The following is a 17,794-nucleotide window of genomic DNA, read 5'->3' on the forward strand; positions in this document are numbered from 1 at the left end:
CAGATTTATGAATGTTTCTGACGTTTCATCACTGACCCTAAACCTAATCAATGCAACTTTATCAGTACAGAATCTAATATAGTTATGAATGACAGTAAATAAGAGTAGAAAATACATAGAAGATGCATTACCAATACATTTTTAAAAATGGAGATGTAATTTTTAGGTTGTATTTCTCAGCCTTAGTGCTTGTTAAGAAAAAGTGATTGATTTTAATGCTTAATACAGTTAGTCTTGCGACATGTGTAAAGGGATGGCCAACGCTCTTGTTTGGAACAGTTTTCTGTTGAGCATGGGGAAGCAGGGCCTTTTCCTCCCCCGCTGACACACAGAGCAATAAAATTTACAGGTCGATAGGGGTTAGAGACTTCTTGGCGCCTCTGCCCGTGTCGGACGGAGATGGGCACGGAGTGGTCCGCCCTTTTGCTTGGACAAAAAACAGACACCTTTGCCATAATGAGGGGAGTTTCCAAGTTTTCTGAGTCCCTACGGAGTTTCTAATAGGTCAAAGAACGGAACGCCTTGACTGCATATATTAAATAGGGAAACAAAACACCTCTTTACTTTAAGAATCCGTGTTAGGAAAAATCAGAGAGAGAGAGCGGCCGCTATTTTTTTGCTTTTTTGTCTGTGTTTCATGTTCGTTTTGTCTTCCCCTTGTGTGTCTTATTCTTATGAGAAAATGCATGTCTCTGTTCCTCTGCAGTTTTGTTGTCGATTGCTTTGTATGAGATTAAACTCTGTGATCTGTGACGTCAACACGCTTTGTTGTTGTTTCGTTTTAGCAGCACGCGGTCGCTACACGTCGCCCACAGAGAACGTCACTCGCCAAGGACTCGGGGAGAAAAGAGAAAAAAAGGAGCCAAACGTTTTGTCCAAAGCTAGCATTAAATTACCTCTTTTTTTAATATGCTACTTTATGATCTCCAAAATTAAAAAAGGCATTAGGGTGACAGAGACATGTTCCTCTCTCTTACTTCTATCTCCTCTTCATGGACGGCATGCATGTTAATGACAGGGACTCCATTGAGGAAGCTCACAGTCATGTTCAATTACCCATCTCCATCCAAGCACATGAGTTTAATCATGGACCAAAACGCAGCTGACTGCAAATGAAAGAGTTTTTTCTCCCAACTCTGTCTTAGCTCTGATTATTCAACAGTGATTTAATTTAATGAGAAAATCAGTTTTTGTAAAACATAAACATCTGCTTATCTTATTGGTGTCAGAAGGTTTTTACCTACGCATGGAGAGCAAAGCATGTAATATTAATTTTGAGCGATGCAATAGAACAACACAAATTGAATGTTTGAAACTTTGTGAAACAGCTTTAGGTATAAATACAAACCACTTATACTCGCTAAATCTTCATACACTTTCTGCAGCCATCAACAAGGTCCTGGGACAATTCTGGTAGGATATTTGATGGCATTTCTAATGGAAATATGGTTCAGCTCTGTTTATTTTGGTACGTTTTCTGCCATGGACTTAGCTTTCACTAGTCCACTATTTCTGAAGTGACCTGCACACCAGTTATGATGAAGATGGACTGACTTTTATCGCTATTTTTCTGCCTCGTCAACCAATCAAAAGTTTTTACATTCTAGGTTACATTCACCTCCAAACGTTCACCCACTCATAAACCCAAACACTATTTATGTTTATAGTAGACTCTGTATCTTGACGTACAGAGTCTACTAGCTGCTGAATGCTGGTAAAGCATGATGCTGTCACTACGACACTTAATAAATGCTACAGACTCCATTATTTGTCTCATCTGACCATAAGAAATGTTCTCAGGATAAATAAGAGTACATACGTTTAGCTGCAAGTTTCAATCAGGCTTTAAGATGCTTATATTGAGCCTTTTTCAACCATGTTGGCGTTTCTCAATCAATATACTTTCATCTGAGATTGACGGTTTGGGTCAGATGGTTGAAACGTGGACATATTCAGGAGCTCCATCCTCACATTGATCTTACACATCAAACCTGCTTTTAGAATGGACAAAAGGAAGCGAAAAGGAAACTCACACTAGCTGTTTCTCCAGACGACTGGCAGGCGAGCCCACGATCTCTCCTAGAGTACAGTAGACCTGACCCAGGAAGTCCTGCCATGGTGACGCAGGCATGAAGCGGGATGAAGAGAGACGGACAGCGGCATTCAAGCAGATCGTATGGGAGTAAGAAGGAGAATCAGTGAGGAGTTAGGCATCGTCATAGGCATTGTACATTTATATATAATGGCGTCTGAGGCAGACACGTACGTTAAAGTCGTTGGGCTTCCAGGGTGGAGAAGGAGGAGGAGGAAGAAAGAGAAAGACCAGGCAGCAGCAGTGACACAACAGAGCATATCATGGAACGAAAAGACACATGACTCGAAAACCAGACTGGCATCACAGCACGAGAAAAAAGAGCAGAAAATGAATATTTGACAAAGCAGAAAGGCAGAGAGGGGAGCCGCAGAGCTGCACAGTCTCAGAGGGAGAGAAAGAGGGATGTGTAAGAGCGCAAGAGAAGGAAAGCGACCAGTGCAGATGGTGTATCTTCAGAGCGTGAGACACAATGCAAACACACATTGATGTAGGCATCGCATCACCGAACTCCTGTTTGACACGTAAATTTGGTAGTATGCAAACCAAGTCTATCAAATATATTGTTTGCTGTATTGTTTGCGTTCATTGGGGAAATGGGGGTAAAACCAACATGCATTCACTCTGTTGACTCTTTTTGAATGTATGCTTCACAATAAAGCACTTTCTCTTTCAGGCAAAACCGGCCTTTCAAAATAAATACTATTTTGAAAACCTGTAAAACCTCCGCACAGAGAGCTGTGCTGAAAAGCTTTGATGAGGGTGTACAATGCTTAATTTCTCACTTCGGGGAAACAAAGGTAATGAGGCCATACCAGATGCAAATGAAATCTCTATTATCATTGCTCTGGGGGAGTTAGGTAAAGTAAAAAACATAGAAGCAGACAGAAAGAAAAACGAAACTACATTTTGTTAGTCAAAGCACAAATCACTCACTATCGGAAAATATATTTGAAAGATGTTTTGGAAACACAGGTTTGCATAGAACCTAAATATCTGAGCCGTGCACTTCAAAGCCGAGTTCCTCATTCACATAGAAACAGGGGAAAAAAATTGTTTCACTTACATGTTTTGCTAAATCTGGACTTTTGGAGTCAATGTCATACCTAGAAAAAGCAAATGAAACACAAATAACTCAAGGGTAATGTGCGGGTTGACACAAAGAAGAGAAATGAAACATTACAGGCTGTAATTCCAGATGAACTCAAGAAAAACTTTGTGTATTTTATGGCTGCTAGAAACTGTGCCAGGGGTGATTCCAGGGGTGGAAACAGCCAATCAAAGCAGAAAAAGTTTTGAGTGTCTGTTAGCCAAACTTACTGTAAAAGTAATTAAGACCGAGCATACCCAAGCTCCCACCTCTGCAATAAAATAGAGATGAAAATGAGTAGCACTAATTATGAAGGGAGGCTCTCTCTCTCTCTCTCTCTATGTCTTTTCCCATGCCAGTGTTGTATTACAAAAGCATGTCAAATAAATTCATTAAGAGCTTAGAAATCCTCGGAGACCTCCAGCTCAGCAGGAGTCCACCAGGGATTTCATGTCTAAGAGGTACGTACTTTTTTTCTGTGTCTTTTTATTATTATTATTTGGAAGGGTAAGTCCTTTTCTAAAGGAAGTGATCACTCGTTTCTGGCCAACTTTCAAATAAAGCGGTACCTTACTGACCCTCTCACTAGTCTGACCTTTTCAAAAGTAAAAAGGCAGGACAGGCAGGGAGCAGGAGTCTGCTTGAATTTAAGAAACGCCGTCTCAGACGTTTGCTTCGCGGACGAAAGATTAAAGGCAAAACTTAAAATTAAACACTTATAATGCCTCATCTAATTCTGCTAATCTACAGATGAATAATTTCTCAATGGAGAGACGAGCTGCTGATAAAGAGACCAAAGGAGAAAAAGACTGATCTACAGAGAGCAAAGTCAAGACCGCAGAAGGATGAAGTGGAAAGAGGGCTCAGAAAATGTTGACATTATAGAGAAAGAGGGATGAATTTGAGAACTATATTAGAAAAGGGCATACAGTCACACACACACACCTTGGTGTGTGTTCACAGAGAGAGCCGGATCAAACAGAAAAACTCACACGTCAAAGCGCAGGTTCTGCTTCTCTTCAAAGAAGTAGTCCAGGATGTACTTCCTGACGAAATCCGGGTTTAGCGTGTTGTCTATCACCTCCGTTCTCCCAAACTGGACCAGAACAGAAGCAAAGGAGGGGAAGAAAAGACAAGCAAGGAAAACGTGAACACAGAATTGGTCATGCGTAATAAACACACACCTCCTCCTCCATCAGCCCCAAATTGACTGCGTGAATTAAGGGATTCTTATGAGATCAGATTCAATTATCAGAAATCACTGATTGTTTCAATTTTTAATTCATTCAGACACTTCACAATAACAGGTGGAAACAAGACAGAGGAGCAAATAAATTAACTTGACATATTTTCTTCAGAGCCTGGAACAAACAAATCTAATTTTTAGCTCTAACTAATTAACACATACAATAAGAAGGGAAAAACTTCAGTGCAAACACACACACACAAAACAACAGAACCACAGAGCAGAACCTTCAGTCATAAACAGATAATGTGGCTCCCTACAAACACACTCTCACACACATTAATTGTCAAATATTAATTATTCAGACTCAGAACTGGAGTCGAGCTGCATAAATAAAACAACCAGAGTCAAAAAGCTACCATAAACTGACACATGTCCTCGTTACAGTCTAATGAGGACAAAAAAATAGAGGAATTTCAATTTCCTGTTTCTGTGACTGCATTCATTAGGGGTAAACTCAAAGAGAGGCACAAAGTGGCAGCAGAAAAGTTATTGCTAAAGCGGTGACAAAATATTTTAACTGATGGAGGCTTGCAGTGTTTTGCAAAAGTATTCAGACATGTTGAACTTTTTTGCCTGAGACACTGTAGATGTGACTGTATGTTTAGGGATCTTTAGGGTTTACCCTGTTTCCATCCATCCATAAACTTCCCTCTTTCTACTGAAGACATTTGCCTCATCTGACCCGAGGGTCTGCTTGCTACCTTCCCTGTGTGGATTGTGACAAACTGCAAACAGCATCTATAATGGTTTTCCTTCAACATTTACTTTCTTCTTTTACACTTTTCCATTGAAACCCAAATTCAATCTGGAGAGACTCAGACGGAAAAACAGCGATTAAAAAGGTTTATTGACATGCATGAATTTAAAGTTCTTTGGCGCTCGGGCCCCGGCTGAGGACATTGAGCTGTGAATTGCGATCAGCTCGGATGAGCATTCCCGATGTAGGTTAGGAATGTCATCCCCCGGGACCCGACACTGGTGGTGGGGGTCGGTGAAGGATGGGAGCCTGAAGAGTGGAGGTGGAGAAGGGGTGGAGGAGGGTTGAGCGCAGCTGGAAAGCGGAAGATGCCATGGATGGAGGTCCTTATCAACTGGGCCTTGGTCGGTGATTGGACGTGACGTGGCTTGGTCCAGCGTTGATAGGTCGGTGGTGATGAGCGGGACGCGCCGACTGGATGATGCAGGTGGGGCTAAAGAGTCTTCCAGTTTGAATTTGCGCCTAGGCTTCATTTTGGAAAGTGTACAGTTAAAGGTTGCCTAAATGCACAGCAAACTTTATAGATTGTATAGAAGTAGAAGCTAGAATTGTACCTTGTATTTTACAATTATGTAGTCAATTTAAGGAATAAAAAATATATAATAAAAAGAGTATTTACCAAAGCAGCGTTTTGAACCTATCAAAATCTGCTTGTTCATTAATGTTCTCTAAATAAACTCAGAGGCCTTCACAGAACAGCAGGATTCGTACTGACAATAAATGTAAAAAAATATATTAAAAAAGTCAGGAGGTACTTTCGAGTGGAAATACAATACTAGAGCTGCTGAAATCTACTGTATGTGACAGAGTGTGGGTTTGCTGACGTCTGCCATCAAACACAAACCATAAGTGATTAAGATGTGGCACCACATCCCTTCTTGCTCCTACTGCCAGGAAGCGTGAGAGCTCTGCGGCAGCTAATGCCGAGGAGGTGAAATCTCCGCAGAGGCAGCAGGGACGTAATTTCCGTGGCTGGCATTGAGGGTGACAGCAGGGGGGCTACAGTATATTCACTTTTGTCCCGGGCATTTGCAGAGGCAGAACAATCAGCACCAAAAGCCCTGATCAGCCAACTGAGGCAGCACACACCTCTTCCCCTCTGATAACCGTGACGAGAAAAATTGTGTGGAGAGGTGTCAGAAAATCTATCTTGGTAAAAAGATTACTGTCTAGAAGCTTGAAGTGGAAACTCCAGGCTTTGCTCAAATTCAGGGAGGCTATATTCTGTCGACTTTGTAGTTAAGTGAAAGTGGTAGGCAGAGGGAAAGCTGTCATACACTGGGGGGAAATTACAGAGGAGGGTGTCGCAAATTAAGACTTTAAAATCATGCGGTAACAGAGTAATGAGATACTGCAGCACTTTTGTGCAATAAACACACAATTTGTCATGGGGACATGGGTCTCCAGGGGATTTACTGCTGAAAGCGGAAAACACAATATATCCATAACATTTGTTGAGGTATACTTCAGCTGATGAGAAATTTGAATGACTGGGAGTCAATGTGGGAGCTTGGACCATAACTGGATTAAAAGCTGGTTGGTGGCACAGTGAAAGGGGGCTTCAACCAACCATATCTCCTCATAGAAGAGCCAAAACACATCACTGGAGAGAGAGAGGCAAAAGAGGCGCTTAGCTTTATCAATGCTGCACAGCTTGACTCTGCTGCTTAGCCAGCTGTCATCAGCACTGTAAAACCTCGGGCCGTATCTCTTTTTAGGAGAGCCATTCGGTCTGCACCCACCGCTTCTAAGCCAGAGGTGGGGCACCTGTGACAGGTGAACAAAGCTCTTTTAGCCCAGGAACATCAATTGATGCCCATCAACATTTGCATCTTACTCCAAACTTTCTGGTTTAGGAATTTTTGCTTGCTATACTTGCTACCAGTTTAATGAGTTTTTCAGCCGTGTGTGGGCATGTGTGTGTGTTTGAGGTAAAAAGCCAAACTTTGAAAGATGATAAAAAAAATAAAAATTCTTATTTGTTCAACTAAACAATACTTTCCCATCTTAAAATCATGCATAAGGTCAAAATCCTGCTTGGGTTGTTATGTGAAAAGTCTTCGATCAGCCGGATTACTAATGGACTAAATCAAACCCTTTAGTTTTCTCAAAACAATAATCTAATCTCCAAATAATCCAGGTTGTTGCTGTATTGTAATGTTCATCTGAAAGCAACTGCAGCTGGATCACACTCCCGTATCTACTTTGATTTTTACGTCCCTTAGATCGTACTACTGGCTTAGAGTTCATCCATTTGCCTCCGTTTATCTCTGATGAAGTCACTAGAATACCTACTGCTGTCATTTACGCTCATTTACCAGTTTTCATTTCTGTTTGTTTCTGAGTCTGCAATGTTTTTGTAAACACCCAGTAGGTCCACATGGCTGCTCACACTGAGGTTTCTTCCTGTTCAGAGAAAGTCCTTCCTTTACTCTGCAACCACGACTTGATGCAATCAATCGTCTACTGCCACCACAGGAAAATATTTCAATAAGATACAAGTTTTATATTTTATTAAAAACAATGTTTGGAATACAGTTTTGATTCGTTAAGATGAAAGGTTGTAGATAAAATCTTACATCCGTGACAATTTCTGATGAAAGAGGGTAACAACACCTGAGACACAGACACCTGTGAGAAGCAGTGCTTTGTTCTTGTCCTTAGCAGAAACTGATGTGATTGCTGACAGATTTTCTCATAATGACACAGGAACCTTATTTATTTCCTCCAATTTCCTATTTTTATCTGCCTTCTCTGGATCCAAACGAGGTCATAAAACTCTGAGTTAGATAATCAAAATAATTTTCTTCTTCTTCACATCAGAGTCAAACAGATACTCGATAAAGTTCAGCTCTTTAATCAGCTTAATTCTTAATTTAGAAAAGAGCATTCAGCTTTAGAATAACCATTTCATGGGGTAGCAGAGAAATGCTTTTATTTATATTGTAGGTTTTAATTTATGTCGGACTTAATTTGTGTTATTTACTTCATGAATGGTAAATAGACACTGACTGGTATTGGACCAGATATCTTCTCTGCAAACATTAATGAGCTGTTAGATTTTCTGCTCCTCTATTTATTGGGAAGATGTATTTCATTTTTCAGATCAAATTAATTGCAACTAATGTTGTGGGACTGATTTGATCTTGATAACCAATTAGACTGGTGGTTTATAAAACATTAAAGTCATTCAAATCGGCTAATAGATGTTGCTTTTACAGTTACGATGAGTCAATTTGTTTTCACACAAACCAATTACTTTAGATCCCATACCAACATATTAGTTTGGGGCAGATAAACTTAAAATACGCTTATTACAAAAACTTTGACAGATTTGAAACTTCCCTCATTTGTGAAAGTCTAATGGAGAAAATGTAATAAACCTGCTCCCTCATCCTCAAACGCACCTGTAGATTTCAGTGAGAAAAGAAATTGTTTGACTACTTGTTTCAAACACATAACTTTAGTTTTAAACAAACAGATTTTTATTTTTACTTTTATTTTCAGTAAAACAGGAACAATGTTCCTGTTAACATGCAGCAAGCAAATTGGCATAAAATTAAATCTATAGAGTCACAGCAAATAAATTTGGTTTCCTCCCAGCATAGGAGTCTTTAAACACGTCGCCCAAAAATAAATGGCATAATCTATATTCTACAGAGGAAAATGTATGATAACATGATTTAATTAGGACACCTGCTGAAAAAAACCTGCCGCTCTGCAAACATGTAAAACTGATTGATAGCATCTTTTTTTATATCCACCGGATAGCTTCAGTGAGTGAAGCACCTTTTACTAAAATTCAGCTATGAAAAAGAAAAGGATCTATTGGCGCCTGATGTGAAAAAGACCCAAAGAAACTGCAGTTTATCATGAGACAAAAACTAACTAAGGAACACTCACATCGGTTTTGTGCAATGAGGTTTAGAGAGAACTAAGGCCAGAAGATCTTATATATTATGTATGTAATGTATTTTTTATCTGAGATTTAAATTCATCATGAGCAGTGATGGCAACGCAATCTGCATTAAAAACAGGATATAGCAAAAAGGATGAAAAATGTTGAGCAACCTGAAGAAATCACAGTTTTTTTTTTCCAGCACCAGAGCAGTTTGTGTCTAAGAAACAAAGCCATGAATCAGCCGCAACTCTGTAGATTTATATACAATCTGATTTTTCTTTCTACGACCACAAAGGTTGCTCTCTTTGAAAATTAGAACGGAGTAAGGCACATGTATTTCATGAATAATATAACTACCACTCTCCCAACTCTTAATTAGGATGATGCCTTCAAAGAAGGGCCGATACTAACGCTATAACTGGTTAAAAAAAAAAAAAAAGAAACCAGTTTGATTTTCCACTGCCAGAAAAAGAGCTCAAAGCCAAGACGCTACAGAAATTAATGCATCTCTACAGTAAATGTTTGATCTCATTCTGTAATATTCAGAACCTCTGGCGAAGATTACAGTTTAGGGAGACAGTTTGGTAAAACACATTGTGACATAAAGTATACCTGCAAACAAATGTTCTCATCTTCTTGGCCTAATTTATTAATGCTGCGACTGGGAGCCAAGCTGTGGTTCAAACAACATTTATTAAGCATTTATAATCAGACTTTTCAATGAAAGTCTTACATGATCTGTGAGATTTAGGTCATGGCTCAGAGAACCGTCTATGCAGATTTAGCTGAAATATTCTTTTAACATGTAGTTCTGCTACAGATGTGTGTTTTAATAAATGTCACTTCCTACTCTGCCTCTTCAGTCTTCAAAGGTTCTATAAACTGAGTCATATCTTATTCAGATGGTCATATTTGCTCTTTTCTTGTGATTTCAATCTTTTAGGCGATTCTGCTTCCATCATGCGTTTACTATGTAGTCGTTTTATTTTATATTGGCTAGACAAACTATTAAAACTTCCTAACTAATAATTAATGTTGACTTTAGCAACTTTTTGCTAAATAGTTATTTTTATGCCTTGATCCTCCAATTTAAAACTAACACTATCTGCTAGTTTGTTGAATAATGACATCACATTTTAGCGCTTTAAACTTTTTATATGCAGTAAGTTAATTTTAAGTTCATACCAGTCTGAATTTGGACATGGCACTACCCTCGTTGTAAACAGATAGTCTAAGAATTAGAAATAAGCCACACAGTGCTGCTCTTTATTATAGATCTAAAATAAAAGATTTTGACACCTTCAACCTCTGTCTACTATTACTGTAATTTTCATTTTTAGGTTTGGACAAGATTTAAAAACTACCTTTATGGTCAATCGCTGGGTGTTACAATAGGCCATGTTTAATCTTACTTTCCCCCCGTTCTAAGGAAGTCCCCCAAGGTTCTGTTCTTGGACCAATTCTGTTTATATAAATAACATTATCTCTTCAATACACAGTTACAAATTCTATCTTTACGTTATTATGAAGGCTCCCTTCATTTTACCATTTAAAACCTGCAGTTATCATTTACTCCTTAAAAAAAACTTCTACTGTTCACACACTCAAAAATGTTTTTATAAAACCAGAGAAATCCTCTTTTTTTAGGTCACTCCAAGAGAAGCAGTGTCAACATGATGGAAAATTGACCTTTAAAAACTGCGTTGACTTTGTAATCGAAACTCAGAAGGAAATGCAATTTTTTTTCTTTAGACACAAGTACAGCTTTTTGTTTTGCTTTGTTCTGAACTGCAGTGATGTCACTTGACCTTTGAACCCCTCGACGGTGTTTGCATTTCTGCTTTTAGATGCATCACTAGAACCAGATGCGGAGCACAGCCATGCGTATCTTACCATCGCACAAAAGCTCTGCATTATGACACATACAGTACTTTCCTGAAGTATTTATGCTAATTCTTTATAACTATTCAAGCTTTAAAGGTTTGTACATAGTTTAGAGATAAAGATGTTTAGCTAGGATGCATCTCACACCTAGAGTATGTGGCAAACTTAAAATTGATGTCATGATTTTTTCGTAGTATCAGTTTTTAATTAGAAATCTTATCAATTAAACTGTCACTGTCATTGATTCTTAGCAGTTATCCTTCTATTGTTGTTCTTTATTTGTTATTGTTGTAGCAGCTCCACTGAATATGAAGGTTCTCCCTCAATGTAGAAACATATTAAGAGTCCACATTTACCTACATATGCTGTATCCAACACCTCCAGCATCCCTTTGTAACTGTGTCACACCAGTTTGCACTTGTGTTGCCTCAATCTAGTGGTGTGAGTCAAAGAAAATTAGGTGAAAAACAAACCAGAAGCATATTTTTAGTCATTTCTGCAAGCTGACTGTAATGTTCACAAAGAGCATTGGTTTTGCCCATCGCCAAAGTGACCAAACAGAAGCTTGTTTGTCACAGATTTTCTGCACTTCGATAAACTTTGAGTGTGCGTAGTAATTTCCGAGGCTTCCCTCTGTTGTCTGGCTGCAAACTCCGCTAGATTTATCGGTCTCTGTGGTCTAATTACGGCCCTGTTTCAAACAGCCAGAGGGGAGGCCGACGCAGAGAAAAATCTTTATAGACGCGTGTACCTGTCACCTTAATCAGTCAGTCGGTCAGACAGCCAGTCAAAAGCTAAGTCGGTGCTGACCGATGCACTAGTGCTCACAGGGTCAATCGATCGCAAATGATTGGCACAGAATATTTACCTTGAGGAGGAGGAGAGGGGGCGACAAAGGGGTTGTGAACAGAAAACAGCCTGTCATGGAGAAGAAACGGGCTGATTGAGTCTTGTTGATCTCTTACCTCTCGCCACTGTTTAGACTCCACGCCCTGGGTGTACAACACAACCACTGAGATAAGCAGAGGGGGCAGAAACAGGAGGGGAAAGACAGAGAGAGAGAGAAAACAGAGGAATTAATTGTCATTGAACGGTTTTGAAAATGCATTGCGAATCCTCAAACAGTGTTTGTTTTTGCTCCTTCTCTGCTGACATCTGTCATTAATTATCCTGCCACACCCTGACAGCATAATGAAGTAGCAGACTTGATGATTAATGTTGACTGACATCCACTTCTAGGGGGGGAAGAAAACCTCTCCAAAATAAGACTGAGAGGCCCTAGAGCACAATTTACTGTAAGCTATGCAATCAGAGAAACTGTGTCCTAATGGGTGGGATTCTTCTGATTTCGTCTTGTTGCTTCGTGTTGAAGCTGGTGCAGGTGGAAGTGACGTGACCCGGCATATAGCCTCAGGTTCAGCTGCAGGCGTGCACAAAAAATTGGGATGAGTGTGATGTTTTTGTTTTTCTTTTTTCCCCAAGGCTTATTTACACAAAGGGCTTATGAAAAATGTTTCCTCCATTTTCTAGTCAGTGGCAAAAAATATAAAAATGTTGCCTTTATGACATTTTCCAGTTTCTCTTCCCAAAAGATAGCCATTTGTATTCACGGGCTGCTGCTTATACCCTGCATGCATTATGGTACTTTAGCTCACAGCACAGAAAGGTTGTCACATTACTGTGCAAATGATATGCAGTTATTGAAGGAACACTTTCAAACAACAGAGTAAACCGGATGAGGCTTACACTTAGCAAAAATAAAGAGGAATGCAATGTAAAAGCAGAGGAGGCACCGATAAATTATTTCCCGCCAAACATTTCCCACCTGAAGCAAAACAATAGTTGTTGCAAAAGAGAACTTACATGGGTCGGACTTGGAGAAAGTGTCTCTGTCCAAAAGATTCCTGCAAGAGAGGAAACCAACACATAAATATATAAGCCTGCTAAAAGATGTGGGAAACCATGTTTACAAAAATATATGTATTAAAAAGACCTCCTACATGCATAACAACAAAATGTTGAAAATAAATGAGGGTAATACTTTACAATAACACTTGGTTCACATAAACCACATCTGCCCTTGAGATTTCATTTCCAAGTGTGCAGACCAATAAGCACATGAAAGCCCGGCGTTAGGACAGAGAGGACACCAAGGTGTGCGCTACATACAAAACAGACAGATGTGTAACAATGAAGGTGTTGTAAATTAGAGTCTTCAACTTGATCTTTAGCTTATGACCAAAATTCCCCAATAATTTCAATTTTATACTTCTAATACTTGGAAAATCCAACGAAACCTAATGAAAATGCAGACAAAGTGTTTATTTTGAATATTGTTCCTTCAGGCAAGTGTTAAAATGCAAATACTGAGCGTAATATAGTAAGTCAGAGCCTAGTTGGGTTTTGATCGCTTACCCTCCTGCTCACTGTGTAACAGCAGGAGAAATAGCAAGATGAAATTAAAAACAATGCAAGAGGTAAATTTATTCTACAACTATGCTACTGGCGATTTTGTTTAAAAAAACACAGCAATTGTTTCTTCTTGTTTTCCACTCCACTGAATATCAAGCAGGTAATGAACGAACACTTTCATGACTGGTGTTTTCTGGTTTGGGGACTTGATGTTAACACCACTCATCTTGATGTCATTTGATGCAACCGTATTCGGGAATGAAAGCAGGAAATACCCTGCATTTTGTGGCCCCGAACTTTAAATATTTTCCCTCAAGATAAATTTGACAACAATAAGTGTATGTGCTGGTAAGGAGACGGGATATCATCAGTGCAGATTCCTTGTTGCAATATTGGCTACGTACGTTTCTTTCATCGTCATTATCTTGATTACATATAAAATAGAAGATACCTCCAACATTGTTGTACACTTCTAACTTTTTTTCTCAGATCTCCAAACAGTTAAGTAGCTGAAATAACAGCACAGGCGTCATCTTTGACTCATAAAATTAAAGCTTATGTGCATCGGTCAACTTGAACAATTTGAGTAATTTTTTATTTTTATCTACTTTATGTGCTTTAAAAGGCAGCAAATACAAAATTAATTTCTGATTCATTTTGTCAAATTGTAGGAATATGTAAATGAGAGCAGCTGTTTTAGGACTTAAACTTTTATACTGTACATTTCTCTAATCAAAGAACTGATGCTTCAACTCTCACAATATTTAGTCATTTGAGCTCATCATGGTAGCAGTTTCTCATTTTCTCCAATAAATTGTAAACTCTTGCATGCATCAATAGCTTCCACTGCTGTTTTTTAACTTTATCATTTGTTTATCACATGTCACATCATAATGATACTTGCTGAACAGATATTCCCTATGAAAGTAATAGTATATTTAAAGTCAAGGCTATGCTGGTGATTTATTATGTACAGACAAAATGTCTCACCAGATTAAGTCTTCAACTTCTCTGTTGGATTGCTCAACTGCAACAAACCTTGGGAGCAGCCCAATGATCTATTGGCTCTTGCCTCAAGGCAAAAAGCTGAAAAAAAAAAAAACTTCCACATAAACAGCACAAAGATTGATCGCGCTATACAAAGCAGTATGGTACACACTCAAAAAAACAAGCCCCGCACCGTGCATCCACGGAAACCAGAGACAATAAAGAATGCTTTAAATGTTTTTGAAGGCAGTCGGCAGAAAACAATCATAAAAAAAAGATTCAAATAAAAGAGGCTTCTTCTCCAGACACGCTTGCTACCTACAATGAAAACAAAACTTTTTGAGCATACCTTTTGCAACATGATCCACTTAATCCTTAGCTGTTCTGCCTAAAAGGGGTAATGATGGAACTACTCCTTTCTACGGAGAAAATTAATTTGGTGCTTGGTGGGCATAGAGTTATTTAATCGTGCTCAAAATACCAGAGTGACATTTTAAATCTCCAATTGAAACTGTGATTCTTCTTCTGGCCTAATAAAACTAAATTAGATGGCGAGTAACAGCTTCATGTTGCAGTAGATATGAACCAAATTGGTTCTGTATCTGTTGTAGTAATTTTTCTTGTGACACCAGTACAACATACTTGGAAATCTTTAAAAAAAAACGTTCTAATTAGTTTAACTGTGTAGTGTGATTTTAGGAGTTGTTTATTTTTGCGTTTAACTATGAGCATTCATTCAGATTTTATTATTTGGAAAAATAATACATGCTTTCTAATGTTTAAATTAACATGATAAAGCTGCACTTTCTGCTACAGCAGCGGTTTGACTATTACTCTGTAAATGCAGCACTCAGTACTCATGCCAGAGTTTCTTACTGGAACAAACTTTGAATATTTTTTTTGTTCTCAGTCACTTTGGATAAAAGCATCTACTAAATGATTGAGATGGAAATGGACATGCAGCACCGTGGCAGAGCGCTTCAGTTTGTATAAATTTTATTCCTCCCTTCATTTTTTGCCTCTTTTTAAATTGTTTTGTACATAGGTACCAGGGTAAAAAAAATTGTTCTCCCAATTAATAAGGCTATATTTTTATATAAAAGCACGCTGCAGGCAGAAGCTTCGCAGCATGAAACTGCTCGATAATCAATCATTTCACTTAACATTTTAACTAGAGACATTTCCCTCATGGTACAGTAATCTTGTTTCCACGTATAATAATGCATAAGCACACACATATGAGTTTTGGTCCTGATAATTGATTGTGAGCAGTGGGAAATAAATAAACCAAATGCACTGTAGCTGAAAAAAAAATAAATCCCTGTCCCTTTAGGCGACTGCGGGATTTCAATGAATATAGATGAGAGTTTGGGACTGAATCCAAGTGCGTGTAATTTTGTATCCCTGGACATAAGATCTTCTGACTAAGGGATCTACGAGAGACAGGACAGATGCAACATTGCTGGAGTGTTAGCCTTGGGCTGACCTGACAACAGTTGGAAAATTGTCAGAGTAATTATCAGTGGAGATAATAAAACTATCCGTGATTTAATGGCTTTCTGTGGCTACCTGTTTTTGTATGGTGTCCATTAGCGCCAAACAATTACCTTTCTCTTTAGCCCATCTCCCAAAGCAGAGACTGGATCACTTAAAAAGGAGGAGAGCAGGAAAACATGACATCCAATTAGACCTTCATGCACCTATGCCTGGTCACATTCAACACCTTATTGCACGAAGCAATTATAAGTCGGCTCATTATGTAAAGCAGTGCAAATTAAATCCAGCGTCTTGTTGCGCACATGGCCAGAGTGGCCATATTTGAGGATCACTATTGGCATTAATCTGCTCTCACTAAAGCAAGGCTGCATATTTCAAAACGTTAACTACTTCCTCTGAGGAATCCCCTGTGGAATAAGAAAAGATCATTATCCTCAAAGCTACACAAGAAGTTTGTTGATGGAGAATGAGGCTCATTGAAAGTAGGGCAAACATAATTAGATAGATACAGTAGCTTCTCGTTCCCAACGTATTTCTTTGACAAGACTTCTTTCGGGCCATGCCATTCTTGTCATTAGCAGGATAACCTTACTTCAGATATGCTAATGAAAATAGTAAAGTTTTCTATTACTAAAAAATTTTAGTGTTTGCTAAAACCGCTGAAACTCTCCTATTAACTTGTGCACTCAATGTGTAGTAGCTCTCTGCATAACTGCTTGTTGAATAAACAAATACTTAAAATTAATTTCACTTGAGACAAAAAAACAACAATATACTTTTAATGAATTCCTTGATCAGCTTGATTAGCTCTGCATGCTTCAGCTGAAGGCTGCTGGACTTCTATGATCCTCAATGCCATTTGAAAGGCTTGTTTAATTGTAGTAGATGGATGAAGAGTTTAACGCCCTTCACATTGTTGGCACCCCTGCTGAAAATGTGCCAAAAGCCTAAAATTAAACCCACCTTAAATTACAGTAACAGATTAACTTACTGAGGAAAAATTGCTGCAGTGAGCTTTGAAATATTTTTTTTACCTCCTTTTCCTTCCTCCTGTTTCCAGTGGGAAATCAAACTTGACCCCATTTGCTAGTTAAAGTGGTTTTATTTTATTTTTTTATTGCTCTGACTGTAGACCGGAGACAGTCAGAGCAATAAAAAAACTGGAAGACTTTCAAGTTAGACGTTATGCTGATTGTGAATGATTGCAAGCACTTATTCATAATCTTATGAACTTAGGTGTCATCTTAATCATTTCCCTTTTGATCCTATAGGTTTTGTATGATTTCAACCACATTTAACAGTTTTAGGTTGTTTATGGAAATTTTTGACAAATTGTCTAGAATTACATTTGTGAGGTCAAACACTAATGTTGGATAAGAAGCCCTGGCTCACAGTCTTGACTATGATTTTTACCAAAGGTGTCCTATTGAGATCAGGGCTCTGTTATTTTCTTCTTCACCAAACTTTCTCATCTATGTCTTTATTGGCTTTGCCTTGTGCCCTGCAGCCCAGTCATGTTGGATGAGGAAGGTGCCATCTCCAAACTGTTAAATATCTCCTGGCATCTGCTAAATCCTGATTCATCTACTGGATCGCCAGACAAAGACCCTTGATTTATCGCTCCAGAGAAAATGTCATCGCTACTTTAGAGTTCAGTAGAGACATGCCATACACCGCTGCATCCAACACTTTGTTGATGCCACGCTTGTATGCATCTCTTCTTCCACAGAAGCTAATTTCATGAAGCTTTCTGTTGCTCACTCTGTCATAGCTGTTGACTCTGCAGAAAGTTGGCAACTTTTGTGCAACATCTGCTGAACCTGCTCTATTATTTTACACTGCTTACCACATTGTGGCTTTATTGCCGTCTTTCCCAATGTCTTCCTCTTTATTATGATGCCACAGTGACCTGTGGTATCATAACA

General features: G+C 38.7%; 1 protein-coding gene across 2 annotated transcripts in view; it reads right to left on the reverse strand.

The window, feature by feature from the left end:
• cpne5a (copine Va) overlaps positions 1 to 17,794 on the reverse strand; it is a 90,045-nt gene that overhangs the window by 60,540 nt on the left and 11,711 nt on the right. Inside the window, exons 2-7 of one of the 2 annotated variants that reach the window (XM_032573278.1) lie at positions 12,837 to 12,877; positions 11,939 to 11,985; positions 4,175 to 4,278; positions 3,159 to 3,198; positions 2,267 to 2,281; positions 2,034 to 2,110 (exon numbers count right to left, since the gene is read on the reverse strand). In XM_032573278.1, the coding sequence (XP_032429169.1) occupies positions 2,034 to 2,110; positions 2,267 to 2,281; positions 3,159 to 3,198; positions 4,175 to 4,278; positions 11,939 to 11,985; positions 12,837 to 12,877 (324 nt within the window). The remainder of the gene's footprint in view (positions 1 to 2,033; positions 2,111 to 2,266; positions 2,282 to 3,158; positions 3,199 to 4,174; positions 4,279 to 11,938; positions 11,986 to 12,836; positions 12,878 to 17,794) is intronic. The other variant, XM_032573285.1, reaches the window with a different exon arrangement.

The sequence above is a fragment of the Xiphophorus hellerii genome, chromosome 1 (assembly GCF_003331165.1).
Source record: "Xiphophorus hellerii strain 12219 chromosome 1, Xiphophorus_hellerii-4.1, whole genome shotgun sequence".
Classification (NCBI taxonomy): domain Eukaryota; kingdom Metazoa; phylum Chordata; class Actinopteri; order Cyprinodontiformes; family Poeciliidae; genus Xiphophorus; species Xiphophorus hellerii.